The sequence below is a fragment of the Buteo buteo genome, chromosome 7, assembly GCF_964188355.1.
Source record: "Buteo buteo chromosome 7, bButBut1.hap1.1, whole genome shotgun sequence".
Classification (NCBI taxonomy): Eukaryota; Metazoa; Chordata; class Aves; order Accipitriformes; family Accipitridae; genus Buteo; species Buteo buteo.
This window is the reverse complement of record NC_134177.1, coordinates 6,154,167-6,172,655: the sequence shown is the minus strand read 5'-3', so window position 1 is coordinate 6,172,655 and position 18,489 is coordinate 6,154,167. Positions and strand designations below refer to the sequence as shown.

Sequence of the window (18,489 nt, the reverse complement as noted above, 5' to 3'; positions counted from 1 at the left end):
AAATATCACTTGTACGTTTATATTTGACACAGGAAAAAATGGCAGATGTGAAAATTACGACTCCTGCCTTGCCAGTAAATTGCCATTCTACTGAGTGAATCCCAAACTTTCTTGCAAAGTGTCACAGTAACCATAAAGAATGATGTTTCATCTACTGTGATTATTTGCAGACTGTAGTTTGAAAACCATTAGTATAAAATGGGGGTGGTATATGATTGGTTGGTTGTTGTTTTTTCAAGACAACTTTTCGGGTAAGTTTTACTTACTGGTTGTAGTGTGTGACGGCCACATTCAATACTGACAAGTTTGTGACACTTCTTGTGAACAAGGAGTTTGCAGTTGATGCATTTATATCCCTGGCGACCCAGACCCCATATTCGGTCAGTGCAAATGGCACAATGAGCTCTCTAGAATGACAAATCAACAAAACTGATTAAAGAGCAAAACTAAACAATAAAAACTATTCAGCCACATTTTCATTAACAAAAAAACATAGGATAAGAGATCAGAGAGATCCCTATCGAACTTGCCACTATACCAAGAGTCTCTGTCTGAAAACTTTAAGAGCAAACAGGCAGATACAATACAGAGGAGCTCAAAAATCACAACTGAACAATAAGCAGCAACTGCTGTACAGAAGGTGAGCATCTACACGGAAAGGTCCAGGCACAGCCAGCCTCTTCTGCTGCACACAGACCCAGAGAGGCGTGAGCCAACTCCAGGTCAAAAACACTGCAGCTGAATCAGCAGGCTGCTATGACCAAGCTAATTTGCTATGTGTCTCGTCATCTCTTGGTGTAGATGAGTCCTTACATTTGTACAGAGGAAGGCAGGAGAGCAAAAGCTCAACACATTAAACCACCAGATAACAGGAAATGGGAAGATCACCACTCACTGAAGGACATTCACAAAACAACTCAAAAGATCCATGAAAACAGGGTGCCTACAAACGCAAGAGCGGAAAGTGATTAAATTATGGTGCCTTGACAGCCTTTGACCAGGAAGAGGTCAAAAAAAAAAAAAAAAGGCAGAAGTTAGATATGAAGGATGCTTAAGATGAAGTTTAGTGGAGACGATCTCAAGCATTAAGCACACAATACACTAAGTTCAGAAAAGAAGGAAAGATTATTGAAGCTGTCAAGGAACCTGGCTTATTCAAATGTTTTGGGTTTGGTTTTTGCTATTGCTTTTTCTAAATACAGCAGATAGCCTTCTTGGGCCCTATCTAATCATATTTGACCACTGCTTCTTGGAAATATTACAAATGTTTTGTTATTTTCAGTTGATTACATGCCATCATAAGCAGGCTGTTTGGAGAAACATCTCGGGTTTTTGTTTAAAAGTCATGAAAGAAAAGTCTGTGCGTAAGCAAGTTCAGACCTTTTTACTCCAGAACTTAAAGAATTGAAAATGTACTTTGAGCTCATAGTCATCTAATGCCAGTGTTCAAGTTTGCCCTCTGGGAAGATTTTAAGGGAACACGAGAACATTTCTGTAATTGCTATCATTGTTTCAGAGTATATGTTAAGTGAATTGCAATCAATTTTTTTCCTTCAAGTTCCTGATAATTTGATAATGATTAAGTTTCCTGAAACTACAGGGTTACCAAGTCTCCATACCATAGACAAACAACAAAAATGAGAATAAAACCACCTTATAATTTTTCAAGGCAGTAACATTGTAAATACTAAAGTAAGACATCCCTGTACCATGATTTTAAGTACCCAACAAAAGTCTCACCCTGTTAAATCGTTTGGCTTGGAAAGTGTGACCATTTGCACAATAGAGCTTTCGCCACCGGCGGGCGCCTCGGCGATAAATGGATTCTAAGAGGAAAAACATATGATTATATCCATAAAAATACAAACACAGAACTACAACATCTTCTCATGGACGTTTCTGTGTAGAGTGATTTGCAGAGTAAAGTTTCACTCCTGCACCTTACAGAAACGCAGAGTAATGTTCCAAGTATCTTCTCCATTTTTTTAAGTTTTGGAGAAAATTTGAAGTAGAATATCCCAATCAACTCAAAGTTAATTCTGCTTTTCCCAAGTTGAAAGAACAATGAGTCAAGAGTAGGAAAACTGCCCAAACAACACAAACATTTGTGTGCAAAGTATGCACCTACCTTACCTAAATTTGGGGAGGAGCTGTGGGGAAGGGGAAGGAGAAAAGAAGGTGAATTTCAGGAGCATGCCCTGATTTATACGATTGCTTGCACAAATCCTCCAGTGTTTTAGATCCACAGCTGCCAGTGTTTGGTTGTGGTTTTTTTAATTTTATTTTTTACTACTAGAGGCACGTCAGGAATGAAAATTGAAAACTAGAATATTGAAAACTACGCCGAGTTGCAAACTTATTTCTGATTCAGTCCACAACCTCATTTTTTCAAAAAAGCAGCATTATCCAAACTGCCAAACTTAACTTTAAGCATGCACATTTACATCTGTCAGAGACAGGGGTGTCAAGCTGACAGATGTGCGTACATAACATACACATGCTCTTTTATAAAACTTTAAGACAGAGGGATAATTACCTCTTTAATGTCTAGTATATTAGCTAACGTAACTTAGAAGGTTTTGGAGAATACTCCTGATAGTACCTAAACATCAATTTAAAATTAATTAACCACAGATCTCTAAATGGTGATAAAACAAGTCATTACCATTGTTTACAAGCCTTTGTTCACATTAGCCAGCCAGTGATCTGGCAACTACCAAAAAGACAGGAATAGGATAAAAAACTGTCACGATAGAAGAGGCAAAAGCAAGGAAAGCAGAGTGACGTGGATAGTTAACAGGAATGTGAAATGCTTATTAACAATGATTCAGAAATGACAAATAACATTTCAGTTTAGCAAGACTTTCTATTCCTTTTAAATATTTAATTTTTAGAGATTTGCATTATGAATATTCATAAGTGTAGGATGCCAAACCATAGAATATCAAAATCTTCTAAAACAAGAAATCTGAACTCTTGATTTTTCTGTACTTCTTAACTAAAAATGCCTACTTACTATCTTCTCCTGGACAAGGCATGCCAGGCCGTTCTGGTACACAAGGAAATACTGCAAGAAAGACATAAACTTCTGATTAATTTTTATGTCAGACAGAAGATAAATCTTTGGGTTAAATACAACACTTCTGAAAGGCATTCAACCATTTCGGAAGACGGCACAGACTGCATTTTAACAAAACCTTGTGCAAGAGCGGGTGAGCTGCAAAGCTGCCACAAAACCCTTTTGCTGGACACAACAGTGATATACATGAGAAATATGAGCAAAAGGCTGAATAAACCAAGTTACTGCCTAAAGAAAGTAACTAGAAAAAAGCAATGATTCTGGTTTTCCATGTGACCAATCATCACAGTCAGTATTTGGAAATCTTGACTATAAATGCATTATATTACAGTGTCCTAACAGCTACATATGATCTTGTCTACATTAGCCATTTTTTTCAGTTTATTTGGCCTCAGTAACTGTCTGGGAGAGAGCACCCTGGTGCTGGTTTAATCACAAGCTTATCAAACACAGAAATAAATGGAGAAAGGGCAGATCAAAAAGCATACTGCAGTAATATATACTGAAACAGTGAAATATATACAGAAACAGATTACATTCTTCTTCCACTTTTTAAAAGTCTTCGTGGGAAGCTGAAAAACTGTCTCTTCCTCCCAAATAAGCTAATAGTGAACTATATTTTTTTGGGTATTTTTAGAGAAGGATCATGTTAAGATGCTGTAGTGTAACACACCCACTAACACTCTTTATGATGATCCCCTGCTTTTCTGCTATAAACTCTGTTAAATGGAAATCTATCTTCCACTTGTAAAAAGTTAGAAACAGAAAGAAAAATATACTGCAGAAGCTACAAAAATAGGCATATAACCCTGAAAAATAAAACCTGAACAATTACATATCAAATGGGCACGATATTGTTAGGTTCAAAACCAGTCTAAAGTACTTAATTTTAGAAAAGTCAAACTTTTGACTAATCTAGCATCACAAATGGAGCTCATCAACTTTTTCTCCTAATATAGGTGCTGCTCTAAAGCACTTATCAATAACAAAGTGTAGGACACTGTACTATATATCTTCTACCATTCATTGCCAGCAAGCGTATGAAGGCACTTGGGATGAATGAATGAGAGACAGGGGCCATCCTTCATTAATAAACTAACAGCAAAATATTTTTCCCTCCCTTAATTTAATGAAGAACATTGACAAAGTGCTGACAGCTAAAAAGCATGGTGCATGGTCTTCAGCATTCTTCTGACAGAATGCCACAACAGGCTTTGAGGAGTCTGTGCAAAAGACACAGATGATGCAAGGTAAAAATTCTACTTATTCACAGGTACAAACACGAGAAGTAATATAATAAATTTCACCATACCATGAATTAGAAGCTCTGAATCCTTGTTTAGTTCATACAACCGAAAGGCCTCTTCTAACTCCAGCTGAGAAGAAACTGTACAAGGATCTCCTGTAGAAAGAGAACAATATAAAACTCAATCCAATTAGTTCTGTACCATTCAATAGGTCCCTCATAGTTGGTTCTGAGATAATTAATGTAGCAAAAGAGAACAATATTCTCAAGTGTGGTAGTATTTATTTTTAACGCTGTTCAGACAGTACATTTGAAAATACAGTCATACTGAATGCTTTCAGGGAAAACAGAAATATGAGATATTCCTAAGAGGCAAGCAGACCACAACCACAAAACGCCATTGGTTTGGTCTGCTACAAGCATGGTTACACATCATTTCAGTACAGGAGGTGCAGGTTATCTTCCTGCACCTAAAATCATTTTAAGATTCCTTTTTATTTCATGGATTTTTAATTAGAACCGAGTCAATTCTACTTTCACAGCTGCTTCAACATTGCCAAGACTTTAACCAGGAAGTGCAAAACCAGTTAGACCTCTAGTCTTCCCTCAAATCTCAATCAAGACATTGGACAAATCATGTAACCTAAGTGAAAACACCCCATTTTTCTGATTTTTAACTACTACTTTCACACTTACAGGACTATTTGAAGTAAAGTCCCTTAAAGAAAGGGCACCAAGGCAGGAAAAAACTGTTGGTTGGTTGGTTTCGGGGGGGGGGGGGTTTCCCCTCTTTTATAAAACAATTGCAGCTTTTGTTAACCATTTGAGATGGAGCAGATTATCACACAAGCATTTGGCATGTACTTTCAAGTTTCTCTGACAAGACTGCATTGGATTGCTTTAACAAATTTGTGCTTCAGAAGTAACAGTTTAGGACTGAGGTCTCTGTAGATATCTACTTTATGTTTCTAAAAAAAATAACGTGCATCCACAAAAGTATTTCAAAATCTTTAAACAACACTCAATTACATCAGGGCAATTTTGGCATATGGTAGGTTTAAAACCTAGGCACGGGGTGGATGAGGATCAAAGGAGATCAAGCTAGAGATCTGCTGTATTCAGGATCAGGAGCAAGAAGGACCTTAAATTCTAGCCTTGGTTCATACTACTTTGGACAGACAGCCTGCACTTTACCTGCTTCTCAAGATTCATCTGAAGACTTCATCTGACATTTTAACTGATCTTCTGTATTTGCCAGCATTTGGAAACTGCTATAGAGACTGAAAAGAACAGCCATGCAACAAAATGTTTTCTTCAGTGTCTGATGCAGATTAGTAATATTATATAAAAAAAAATCCCACTAAAAGAAGAAACCTTGTTCAAAATAATACTACAACCAAAAAATTTTTAAAGCACTGTTGAATCTGAATCATTACCACCCCAAAGAAAGAAAATACTTCTGGTTATTAGTTAAAGTTTTTTTTTTCCCTTCCACCTACACAAGATGTTCTGTGTGAGAACATGGGATTTATCTCCGCCTGCTTATACTCCAGCATGTAAGCAGAACAAGCTTCTTTCTAGCCAAAATCCCCTACAGCAAGTCTACTGTCATATAACATTTCCAATTCTTAACAGAAATACTACTTTTCACACCCTTAAGTGGTAAACTGGTTGTGGGTAACTGAATTGAAGGAAGGCAGAACAATTTCTGTCTTAGCCTAACTGGACCCAGTCTGAAAGTTTTACTGCTTTGAGTCTTTGGTCAATACCATGGTTTGAAAGTTAACAGCCTATTAACTATTCTCTTTTTGGTTTGTACTACAAGATATCAAAATTAATACAGGCGTTGCTAAGGCTTTTCAGTAGAACCACGCATCTAGCAGCCAAGGGAATATTTAAAACTCACCCTACAAAAATTTTTCCAGTTAATTTGTTTTGTTTCTAATGTATCCATTCTTTTCTACTGCTAAAATATTGGTAATAAATGTAAACTGTCCATCTGCAGCATTCTGTCTTTATTCTTTTCTGCACATCATAACCGTCAAAATGAGTCTCTAAAGCCAGTGTTAATAGTTTTTCATCATACCACCTCCCTGCTCCAATTAGCCTATCTGGACATCAAACTGCCTACCCACTGCACAAACTTATGCAGTGCAGAACACGGGGGGAGGAGAAGGAACAACTATATTTATTCAGACTCACTATGAGAATCAACAAACCAGTTTTTCTTCATTTGTTTCTGACACCTGTGCAAACAGTTTTGTGTTTCCTTTTGGCAGAAGAAAAGGAGGCTCTCAAGACCATACATCGTGCTTCAAACTTGGAACAGAAGGCTTAGAGACATACTCTTTCAACAAGTTCGGAGTAGTATGAATTTTGCAGCCAAAGACAGCTGGGATAAGTGTCATAGGAAAATATTTACTTTTGAGTTATATAGCAAGAAACAACAGACTGAACACAAACATAAGGCTAGCGTCCATCCTACAGCATGTTTCAGAAGACAGAGGTAAGACAAACTGACTGCATACAAACAAAATAAAAATTTGTCTAAAATCAAATCAAGTTCATTCTATTTTCCAGTTGCATCTGAGCATTCTTTGAAGTGATCCCACTCAACTAAACTAGGTCTGCCTTTGTTTGCTATTACCTCTATGAAAGAGTAGTTATACATGACACTGTATCTTGCAAAGGCTAAAAAGACATTTAGTATATAACAAGTAAAAACCTTAGTGACTAGGTAAATCCAGTTTAGTCACAGATCTGATCAAGCAGTTTAGTGAGGAAGTAGTGAAGAGATGGCCTAGACACCATCTAGGTGTCTTACACTGCAAGAAGCATGGGTAGTAGTATAACAAGCACCAGTCCACAGTACACACATTTCCTCATGCTACTATTAAAGAGTTAACTTCAGTTTTAGTGAAGAGACTGCGATACAGCAATTTTCCAAGAAAGCAAATTATGAGTTTCAAGAAAGAATATCAATTGAAAACACTAAAGAGTGGTGGAGGGAGAAGAAGAGAGGAGGCAGGGTCTTGGCAAGAAGCCACTGTAGATGCAAGAATTACTCATAATAAAGACAGGGGGATTTTTTTTTTTTTAAACACACTCCTCATCACCAGATTAACTTTTTCTCCACTGACATTAAACTGGAAGTCAATGATTAAAGCAAAGACAGATTGCTTGTGAAAATTAAATCCTATGTGAATACATGAAAATAATTTAGTCAAACTGCAGCATTCCTTTTTTTTCCAGCCTATCTCTAATTAAACAGCAGAAATTGAGACAGAACAAACTGTTGCTTCAAGTAAACTATTGAATCTGCACAAAATTTTCTGCAAATGTTTTATTAAAAAAATATATGTACTTCTTACTATGACTGACACTGCACTCTTCCTCTTCAGTGAGAAGTCTATTATATTCCTCAAGATAAAACAAAACAGCCAGCTCACTATGAAGTAAATGTTCAATTCAAAGAGCACCGCTGCACAATTCAGTCATAAACATTGTTCATTTTACTTTACTGCATCTGCCCGATATAAATAACTTTGGAATGATGAGAGGAAACAAACAAACAAACAAAAAAAAAGAAAAAAGAAAGAAAACCCACTCAGATTCCCAAAACCACATAATCTTCAACACACCTGCCCATATAGCACTTCCAAAAATCAGCTTTGGTCCATGTTTAGCTTTAAACTCTGAATAAACTGGCATTCACCCAATTTTGAATGGGAAAGCTGTGACAAGGGGAGGAAACAGTTCTATAAGCACCATTTATGCTGATCACTGCATACAAATACTAACCACTGCCAAGAAATCACTGCATATTAGGGCCTTTTATGTATTGCAACAAGTACTTCACATGCTAAAGTAACTCAACGGCAATTTCATAATTCAGATGTCTCTTTGGTGTAGCTCAAAACCTATGTGCAGAATACACCAATTCCACAAAGAAAATAGGAACTACAGATAATCTTTTCAAAAAATTACTGATGTATACATACAGCTCAACTGGACTACATCTACTAAGGAGAAGGGAGAACAGACTCTGAACTTTTTTTTCATCTGAGGTAAACTTTAACATGGATAATGTAAGTGCTAGAGATGACAAGAGTTCTCAGCCAAGGTTGTTACTGCACTTTGGTGAAGAGTTACTATACATCATTCAGACAAGTAATGACTCTTAACATTTAGAAAAAGTTTCATTAGTATCTACGTGTTAATAGACTTCGGGTTGTTAAAGTAACAGCTGATACAAAGACTCATAACGTTTTTTTGGTTTTGTTTTGGTTTGGGGTTTTTTGGGTTTGTTTTTTGTTTTTTTTTTTTTTTTTTTTTTTTACACATACAACTCAACTGTATATTAAATTGTATCAATATTTTAGATAAATACTGTAATTTGTATAATTTAAGGTTAGCTTAACTCTTTTCAAAGCTTTAAGGGGAACCACGGTCATCTTCAGCAGTAGAAAGGAATACTTTCTATTCCTTTCGTAAGAAATCCTAACATTGAATTCACGTTTTTATAGTCATTGAGGTTTTATTTGGTAAAAAAAAAAGAAAGAAAAAAGAGAGCTCCACACTAAGCAGTTTGAAACAACAAGCTTGTCATAAAGATATAAGTACAAAGGCATTAGATAACCATTATTTTTTCAGTCAGATTTACTATTTCTAAAAATATACTTATGAAGTATGTTTTATAAGCGTATCTTATAAAGGCAGAGGGAAAGGAAAAGATGAAACTGAGAGGAAACCTAGAAAGCTGAGCAACCTATTGATCAGCATTGATTTACCTTCTTCATCAATCCATTTCATGGTGAAAAGCTGTTCGTTGTCAAAGGAGCACATGTCTCGAACTTCACTGCACAGTCCCTCAAATGAGATGGAAGGTTCAAAATATGTTATCATGATGTCCCTGAGCAAGAGAAAAATAAATTTGAGAAACTATACCGTAATATGTAGGACTTGATCATCACCTCTAACACTTTCCATATACCACTAATATAAAACCCATCCCTGCTGCAGACCCCTACAAAAATATTAAAGTAAAATAAAACACATAAGTTCCCTTCCTATAGCAAAGTCAGGCTCCAAGTGATTTTTCTTACCAACTACCTGGCATTTAATCCTCCAGGTATCTGTTTAAGAAAAATTAAGAGTTAAATGCCCAAATAACTATGAATTAAGTTGCAGCACATATTAACCACACACAGAAATGAGATCTATTATACCAGTGGAAACTGAAGAATGAAATGCTGCAAAAATTTTGAAGGATGTTATTAACATACTGCTGGTTTTGCTTGCTCTTTAACAGTTATTTTGTTATTAGGTATCAAAAGGTTTTAAGAACTATACATCTTCTCCAACTAAATTTTGATTGTGTAGATGTTACGAAAAGTTAATGAAAAATATTAAACAGTGGATTGGGGGGATGTTCCGAATATTGAGAGCACCTTTAAAAGAAAAAAAGAGACCCATGATACTTCACTGCAATGCCAGGGAAGGCTGACAGAGAGGCATATACTCAGAAGTAAAATTTGCTACTTTACTGTTATGCAGAATGGGTATTTTGTTATAATTAAGATTAAAAGTTAGTTAACCTGGTGTTTTAAATATGTTAACATAAAATTCTGACCCATTGTCTTGGTATTTGCTGGGCCTTAAAGGGGAACAGGTGACTCAGGGTTGCATTCCTTTAAACAAAGGATTCCAGAGATACAGTTCAGAGGAGGGTGGAAGGCTGTTTACAATGCTACTCTTCAAACATCTCGTATAAGCCCAACGTTTGAACTAGGAGACTAATCTTCCCATAAAAACCTCAGCTAGCTGGGATTTGTTTCAGCTGGTGCCAGCCACCAGCAGTATTTGGTGGGGGGGAAAAAAAAAATAACTGAAGCAACAAAGTTTGTATCTGGTCAAAATTCACATCAGCATACCTACCAGACTGAAGTGTACCATGCAGCAAGTTAAACATCTTTAAATCATGTTGTGCATGGGCAGAGTGGTATCAAGAAGGTGACTTAACATACTGTGGTCACTGAACCTGAACCACTTCCAGGAGTGGCAGAGAACACGCACTATAAACATGCTTGCCTGAGGCTCCTGAAGTTCAGCAGCATGAATAAAATGAACTAGCAATTTCTAAGCACTCTAGAAGAACAGCTAGCCTAATTCTGGATTTATGAGCATGATCAGAGTTAGTTTAGTTAAGGGAAAGACTCCAGTAAATGGTTAGTATAGTGAAATGACACCTCTTCAATAATCTGAATAAAGCAGTCAAAAAGCTGCTACATTATTTGGTTGAGGAATTGCTCCTCTTCTTTCCACACGAGGCAAAATGCAAGACAAAACAATATTTGGACCCCAGTGTTTAGACACAGAACAGTACTTTGGGGCAAATGGGGCTTCGTTTGAAACACCCGATTGCACCCATCCGACAGGGCAAACTGCATTTTCTCCGATACAAAGGTCTCCCTTCGCATCCTCTCTCAAAATGCACAAACTGTGAACCCAATGCCAGTCCTTGGCTCTACAAACTGAGGCAGATTTAACAGTGCATTACTGTTACAGACACGCAGGCATCAACCAAAGAGAAACCCACGAGGCTGTATTAGGAGGCAAAGTCTCAACCTGTATTTCCTGTTTTTCAGGGAAGGAAATAAGGCACTGCTTACTTAGCAACTTCACTGATGTAGTGCTGAAGTTTACCATCCCTTCATTCATTCACATTTTAGTGCAGATGTATTCAGTTTGGAATATTTTCTTAAACAAAAAGTTAAGTTCTAAAGGGCACTGAGAAGTCAGAGTTAAGTATTTCAACTATTGCAGTTTATTTTGTGATTGAACTAGGCAGTAATGGAACGGTGTATGTTAAAAGAAGTGGTGACTACATGACTACTATTGTCAGAAAAGCAAAAAGAGTTAGGTGACAGACCATAATGTCAAGAGACTGTAATCACTGATGCTCTAGCAAAAATTGAAGATTTAAAAAAAAAACAAAAAACCAAACAAAAAACCAAAACAACCAAAATTAGCAAAATCTGTTCAGCAGGTTTTCAAATCTGATGATTCAAGTCCACTTAAACTAGATTTATCTGTACCACAGTAAACAGAAAAAGTCACTATGTTAACACGTACTGAACAGCCCAGGAATCCCTCCGTATCTATAAAGTAAAAGCTGGTACCAATTGAAAAAAAAATTCTTCCTACTTGTTGCTACCTTTCAGTAGCAAAATAGTTGCCCTTCAAATAAAAGGAGAGTTTAATTATTTTAGAATTTAAGCAAGTTCTCTATATTACTACTCTAATACCTCCAACAAGACATGTATCAGTTATTAAATACATTTGGAAGATCTTAGCATCTCTGTTATAACAAACACTAATCAGTCTTTCAGAGAACTCTAGCTAATAGCAATATATACATATTAAAAAAGCATATTAAGTACGAACAAGGTTCCACAAGCAACATCAGGACACTTTTCCTAGAGATGTGAAGCCAGTTTTACGTAACACAGAAACTGAAAGATTACAGGTCTTCCTACCAGCTTTATTTTGCCATTTTAACTATACTGATGATACTGATATTTTCCACTGAGACAGGTCTAACTTCCAGAGTGGTTCTGTTACCACACCTTTGCATTACGTGGCGTTTTTCACATTTCATGCACCTAACACCATATTGATGATGTCTTCATTAGGAAAAAGCTGTATTCACTCAAGCTAAGACATAAAGCTAAACTCTACTGAGAAGAAATTTGGCACTTTAAACAAAAATTAGTAGGCCAAGTTAAAGAACAAAGGAAAGTTGATGTCAACCATAGCCTGCTGCCTTGCATGAAAAAATACAAAATGCCTTCTTTCACTAAGACGTGGGAAAAAAATTCTTGACAATAGCCCTTTCCTTCTGATGAAGATAAGCTTATGCACTGCTTTTAATAAGCACATTTGTTGTAAAGCTATTCTAAGGCATATCATCCTTATTTGTCTCCTCATGACACACACAGGAAATTAGAAGAAAATCTGATTCAAGCACACCCTTTGCACCACCACATCTGGATGTGTCAATTAACTCTTACTATGGTACCACCAGGTTTTTTAGAGTTTTAGTACTATTATAATAGGTCTTAATCAGGGGCCTTGTGTAGGAAACATACAAATAAACAAGACAGTACTTGTCCTGAAGTACTTTCAGCTAAAATGCTGTTGTATCTTCCATAAATATTAATAAAGGACCATTTTATTCATACTAATAAAAGACCTGCCTGAATCAATACCCTGCAAATGTAAGAATCAGTAAAAGATGAATCATAGGAAGACTGAGAAAATGTAAATGGTAAACACAAACACTAGAGAACAGATTTTAAGTATCTCTAGAAGACCATGAACCTCATCACCATCTTCCCCACCTTTCCTGAGATCAAACAGCTTTTCTCATGCTTTTTCTTTTACAGATCATCAAGTCATAACATCCTTTAACAAAAAAACCCAGAACAAACCAACAAACCCACCCACAACCAACCAACCAAAACAAACAAACAAACAAAACCCCCAATGCCAACAGTTAAATGCAATTCAATATCCATACCTCATTTTTCACTTCTGAGCTTAAACTTCTGTGAGAGAACAATCCACTGTGCGAACAGACACTACTGCTTTGGATTTTTCCACCTGCAGCCTAATGTAGCTATCACATATTATGTATGTGGAAATATACAGATACATAATCACGTATGATCTACATATGCATATATTTATCACACACCTGGGTCAGTCATTAAGGCTTTTGATAATGTCTAATTATAGCTCACTGAAATTAAGACCCGTACAAGACTCGTGGAGAATTCTGCTGTTTCAGTATCGTTTCAGTATCATTTCAGTACCATAAGGTGTAGGCATTGCCATTCAGAACCATTTAAAGCATCTCTTTCCCCAGTAGAAGTATGAGGTCTCAAACTGCCTGCTCCCACAATCTGTTCTTCTGGAAAATTAAATCAATGTTGAAACAGCAAGAAGGGGTGAAAATATGTTCATAGGCTTAAAACAAAGCTTTCTTAAGCTGAACACTCTCCTATGCAGATCCTGATCCTCAACAGACAACAAAAGACATTGAGCTGAAGAACTGATCAGAGAATGCCCAAGATGAAGAATAATATAATCAAAGGATGCGAGAACTCAAAAATTCTTAAGAAAGTAACTTCCTGGAAATATTTATGGAGGTACATGTTGATTTTACAATTAAACTTAAACTCCCCCCCCCCTTTCTCACTGACAGAAACATATTAAAAGTAAGAAAAGAAACAAGTTTAACAAGTATCACGAGAGGACTGTCAGGAGTATTCTTCATTTGAACCAAATCAAACCGAAGGTGGGCAAAGCATTGGTAACCTATGCCTTCAACTATATCAAAAGTCTAACCTACATCACAGCCTATACAGTTAAAACAGTGCAAAATCTATGTCAGGCACCGAAAGAATGCAAGCGAGCAGTTCTAATCATGACAGAAAAATGGTTCTTCAAGTTTGTTGTTTGTATGTTTCTTTTTTAAAATCAACAACATTAATTCTACAGGATTCCTAGAGCACAAGCAGTTTATTATTCCTACCTGTTCTCTACTGCTACAATGCAATCCTCCCCCACATTTATTAATGATATAATAGCTTCTCGTACTGAACTGACAAAAAGCATCTACAACAAATTAGATAAGACAAAAGGTAAACTTTTAATAATATCAGAAAGCTGAAATGGTTGTAATTACAGATGCTGTTCAGTGCCATACATTTGAAGCTGCTACACTTCATTACACCAAATGCTTGCGTACATTTTGTTGATAAAGTAACAAAAGTAAATTCCTAAGAACTCACACAGGAACCTCTATTACACACACTGCACAGATTACAACAACTCTTTAAAAGAGGTAAGACTATTTTCAGCATTTTAAACAACCAGTCTTATGAGAAAGATAAGCATGGCTTACCAGAGAGAAAGAAATACCTGGATAAACTCAACCTAACGCCCTAATTCCCAAGTCTGCGGGAATTCCCATCCCCTTACTCTCATGATCTCTGTTCATCTTAGGAAAATTTTCCTTCCTGGTTTTACATATTTCATGAATTTAAGACAAAGAATTACCACTGCACGGTTGAATGAAACAAAGACCCTTCAAAGTGTTCTTCGTGGAAGTCTTTGTCTTGGCTGAGAAAAGCAATTAGGCTCTTGGCCAGAGTAAGGGATGTTTTGGGGATTCAGGCTCGGCTCTTTGCTCTCGGTCTTCAAGCCCCAGGCAACTATCCTGCCTATCAGATTCCCAACTGTTTCAACAACGAATCTGTGCTTCTGCCGTTGCTGGGGTTTTTTCTTTTCTCCAACCAGAAACACCTTCTGGAAGTTGAAAAGACCTTCCCAGCACGACTTTCACGATAACTTCAACAACCCACTTAAATGCTTCTATTAAAATGAAATTAAGAGAGATTAACTTTTCCTGATTAACACTATTTCCCATTAAATCCTCTATCCAGCTTTAATCTTGAGACAGTTTATTTGATGAAAGGAGAAAATGCTGCCTTTGATATCAGCATTTAGATCCCCAGTCTCCAACTCCTTTCAGTGTAAGTGCAGGTAAAGTGTTTTGCTTTGATACCCACTTCTTGACAGTGCTAGTCTGAGAAGTGGGCATGAGACCTTCTGCTGTAGGAAAGTGGAGAGAATTATTTGTTTAGATCTTGAAACAAATCATGACTAAGGCATTCAGCTTGTTAGTTTGTTGGTATTCACAATGGTTAACCAACACCCTACGTGACTCAGTGTCATTATTAAAAGTAAACCGATAATTGCATTAACAGATAAAAAGCCAATAGATGAGACTCAAAAGAAACATTCCAGTGTCTGTGAAATTATTACCTAATACTTTAAGTGTCATGAGCCAGCATTCCTGTACAATGTAGCAGTTTTCTTCCTCACTCCCACAACCCTGAGCAGCTTTCTCTCTGTTCTTGCACCATAGCCTCCCTGTCCTAAAGCAAGAATTCATGTGATTGCATGTGGAAATGATCAAGATTAAAACTGACCCAGCAGAAGAAAAATAAATGGGTTTAACCCAGAACAGTTTCTACTTTAGTTCACTGCCTGACCAAATGAACACTTCTGCCAGCTGATAGCCAGGGGCATCTCCAAGTCCTTAAGAAATGGTGGATTAAAGAGACTGTAAAACAAAGAGCTTAGAATTTCACATACTGTTACCGTGGCAGTGTTTCACGCGGCCTTTGAAGCCACAGATTTTGCCAGTCTCTACAGTAATTCTACAGACTTCTGGCAAGAAAAGCCCCAAAGCAGACACAAGCCAGAAGTCAAGCACAGTAGCAAATACCAAATGCTCAGCAAGGTTTCTATACCTCTCCCTAAAATTATAAAGCTAGAGATACCAGATAGTAAATACTGTAAGTGTCATAAATCTTTTCTTCTACTTAATACAGATAACTAGAAGGAAGCTGTCGAGAGTATCATGTGTTCACTCTTAATCCAAAAATGCAACCTACATTTTTTCCTGTTTAGATCACCTCCTGTTAAGCTTAATGGCCCAATGAACCACTGTCAACCTTTGCACTCAAACTTTTAAAAGTTAGGACCTGTAACTGTTACTATTTAATAGAGGGTCGTGAACCCAAAGCAGAACACTTCTGCGTTACTTGTTATTGTTGGAGAACCATTGAATTAGACCAGAAACATTCAGATATTCATTGTGCAGACCTCTACCGTATTTTTTTTTCCCAGCAGAAGCGTAACTGACAGTAGATGCGTCTTAGTTACCATTCGCAGACTCCCTTCTCAGAAGTCATTCAGGCCCTGGGAAACACCCAAAAAACTGATGAAATAGGTTTTCATCCAAACACCCTCCTCCTTTAGACCTGAATACCACTTAGCACGCAGAGACCAGGACCAAAGCTGGACCTTGAACGTCTATTTTTTTTAAAATACGAATTTTGCCATGTGTCCCGCAGTGAAGTGTTATGAAGGAACATGCATTATTACTGACGGCAGGTAAACAACCGGGGCCTCGGGGTGCGTGGGAAGCAGGGTGAGCAGGGCAGGGGAGGCCCCTCAGGTACACCCGTGTTTACCGGCAAGGCCACACGGCAGGAGGACGGCGATCCGAGGCGCTCAGCCCCTGCGGGCACCGCTCCCCCCACCCAGCCCCCCTGGTGCTTGGGGGTTTTTTCCCCCCCTTCTTCTTTTCTCCTACAAGTGGATACCACGGCTTGAGACGGTAACGTTACAGTGACTGCACCGAAAACCCGGCCTTTAAAACACGGCAGCCCAAGAACCACCCCTGACAGAAACCCGCGGGCTCCAAGCCCCCGGAAAAGAGCCTCCCTCAGACTCCCGCGGCGCCGGCCCCGCCGCCCCTCGGCCGGGCCCTGCCGCTCCGCTCCACCCGGGGCTACCTCAAACCTCTCCTCACGCCGGCCGCCGCCGCCCCTCCGCCTGCCCGTGCCTCAGGCTCCCTCCCGCTCCTCGGCGCCCGCACTCACCCCTTGTAGTAGGCTTTCACCCGGACCTGGTGGGCGCTGTCCCCGCCGAGGCCGCCCCCTCCGCCTCCCGGAGCCGACATGGTGCTGTTGCCGCTGCTGTCCCGCTGCGTCGGCATCCCCCCCCGTCTCCTCCTCCTCCTCCGGCGGCGGCGGAGGGCGAGCGGGAGGCGGCGGGGGTCGCGCAGCCGCTGCCGCCGTCCCTCGAGCGCGCCGCGGCCCCGCCCCCTCCTCACGGCGCCAGCCCGGGGCGGGTTGGGACCACGCGGGACGGGGAGGGGACAGCACCGGGAAGGGGGAGAGCGCGGAGCCGTGCGGGACGGCGCAGGACGGGAGCACGGATTTCGCCCCCCCCCCCCCCCCCTCCCCGGCAGGAAGGCGGAGCCGCTCCGGGAGCGGCCGGTCGGCAGCTCCGCCGCTCGGGGAAGGCGGGCGCCACGCCTCGCGTGTTCTCCTCTCCCCCCGCCCCGCGCGCTACGTGGGCTCTCCCCGCGGGATTCCTGCGGAGCGGAACGCTCCACGCCGTAAGCGGAAGGGGGGAAAGCAGCCGCGATCCCCGCCGCGAAGCCGCCGCAGCGGCTCTCTCCAGGTCAGGCGGGCCAGAAGCCGCCCCGATGGCCCCTCTTCCCTTCCCCGCGCTCTCCCCGCCGCTTGGTACGGCCCGCCGCGAGGCACGCTGGGATCGCTTGGGCGGCAGCGCGGCCCTGGCGCCGGCCCGGCGGGGAGAGAGCGCCGGGAGTGAGAGCCGGCCGGCAGCGGGCGGCCCGCCGGCGCCTCGCGTACCGGGCAGCTGCCGCGGCTGGGCCGGGTCCGCCGAACTGCCTCTGGGGACTCCCAGGTGCCCGGGCTCTTTCGGCAGCGGCTCCTGCTGCGGGGCCTCACCACAGCCGGAGCTGGGCTCAGGGAAGGGGGCTCAGGAGGAAAAGTCGTCATTTTGCTTCGGTACAAACAGGACCGTCCTCCTTTGAAGGCTGAAAGAGCCAGAAACGCCCGCGGGGGTACTCCGTGGAGAGCAGCCTGTGGACCAGGGTCTCTACCTGGGCTGTTACGTAGAACCGAACCCATCGGCACCGTCTGCACGTCAGGAAAAACCCGTCTTGGGCACGGCTCTGCTCCGCCATCCGTTTCATACCACGACTCCTCCACTGGTTTTGTCCGAAAATTCAGGATCTTAACACAAAACCGCTGCAAAAGTAGCATGCTGGCCTTCAGCAGCTGGCGCGGAGCCGACGGGCAACTGGAGCTGTTCAGAAGCAATGGCAACGCGTTTCTTAGAACTCCTGTCGACTAAAATACTTTCTGTAAGAATTCTAAAGAGTCCATGCAGTGCGCACTGCCTGCGAGACAGTATATACAGCTCAGGTGAAGCTTCAATTGCCATATATCAAATGGCTAAGATATTTTTTAAGAAAGAAACGGGAAGGATGCTTCTTAACTAAAGGGGGGTGAACAGGGATGGTTAATAAAAGGTATTTTATTAAAACTGTTAATCATAAGCCACCTTATCACTACAACTAGTATTTCCTTCCTGCTTTGCCTATTTAACAATACATCAACAGCTTCTTTGATAACACATACTTGTCTTGTGCAACACCTCCGGAAAAGACGGATGTTTCTGGCAATCCTAAGAAATAGGGAACCTTTGT

General features: G+C 40.2%; 1 protein-coding gene across 4 annotated transcripts in view; it reads right to left on the bottom strand.

Annotated features, from left to right (window-relative positions):
* Window positions 1-17,899, bottom strand: part of PRKCI (protein kinase C iota) — a 30,751-nt gene extending 12,852 nt beyond the window's left edge. The window contains exons 1-6 of one of the 4 annotated variants that reach the window (XM_075031380.1): window positions 16,847-17,899; window positions 9,116-9,237; window positions 4,392-4,481; window positions 3,017-3,067; window positions 1,741-1,826; window positions 267-407 (exon numbers count right to left, since the gene is read on the bottom strand). In XM_075031380.1, the coding sequence (XP_074887481.1) occupies window positions 267-407; window positions 1,741-1,826; window positions 3,017-3,067; window positions 4,392-4,481; window positions 9,116-9,237; window positions 16,847-16,962 (606 nt within the window). In that variant the 5' untranslated portion in view covers window positions 16,963-17,899. Of the gene's footprint in view, window positions 1-266; window positions 408-1,740; window positions 1,827-3,016; window positions 3,068-4,391; window positions 4,482-5,519; window positions 5,583-9,115; window positions 9,238-10,262; window positions 10,289-16,846 lie in introns of those variants that run through there. The other 3 variants (XM_075031381.1, XM_075031382.1, XM_075031383.1) reach the window with 3 other exon arrangements.
* Window positions 17,900-18,489: the final 590 nt, after the last annotated feature.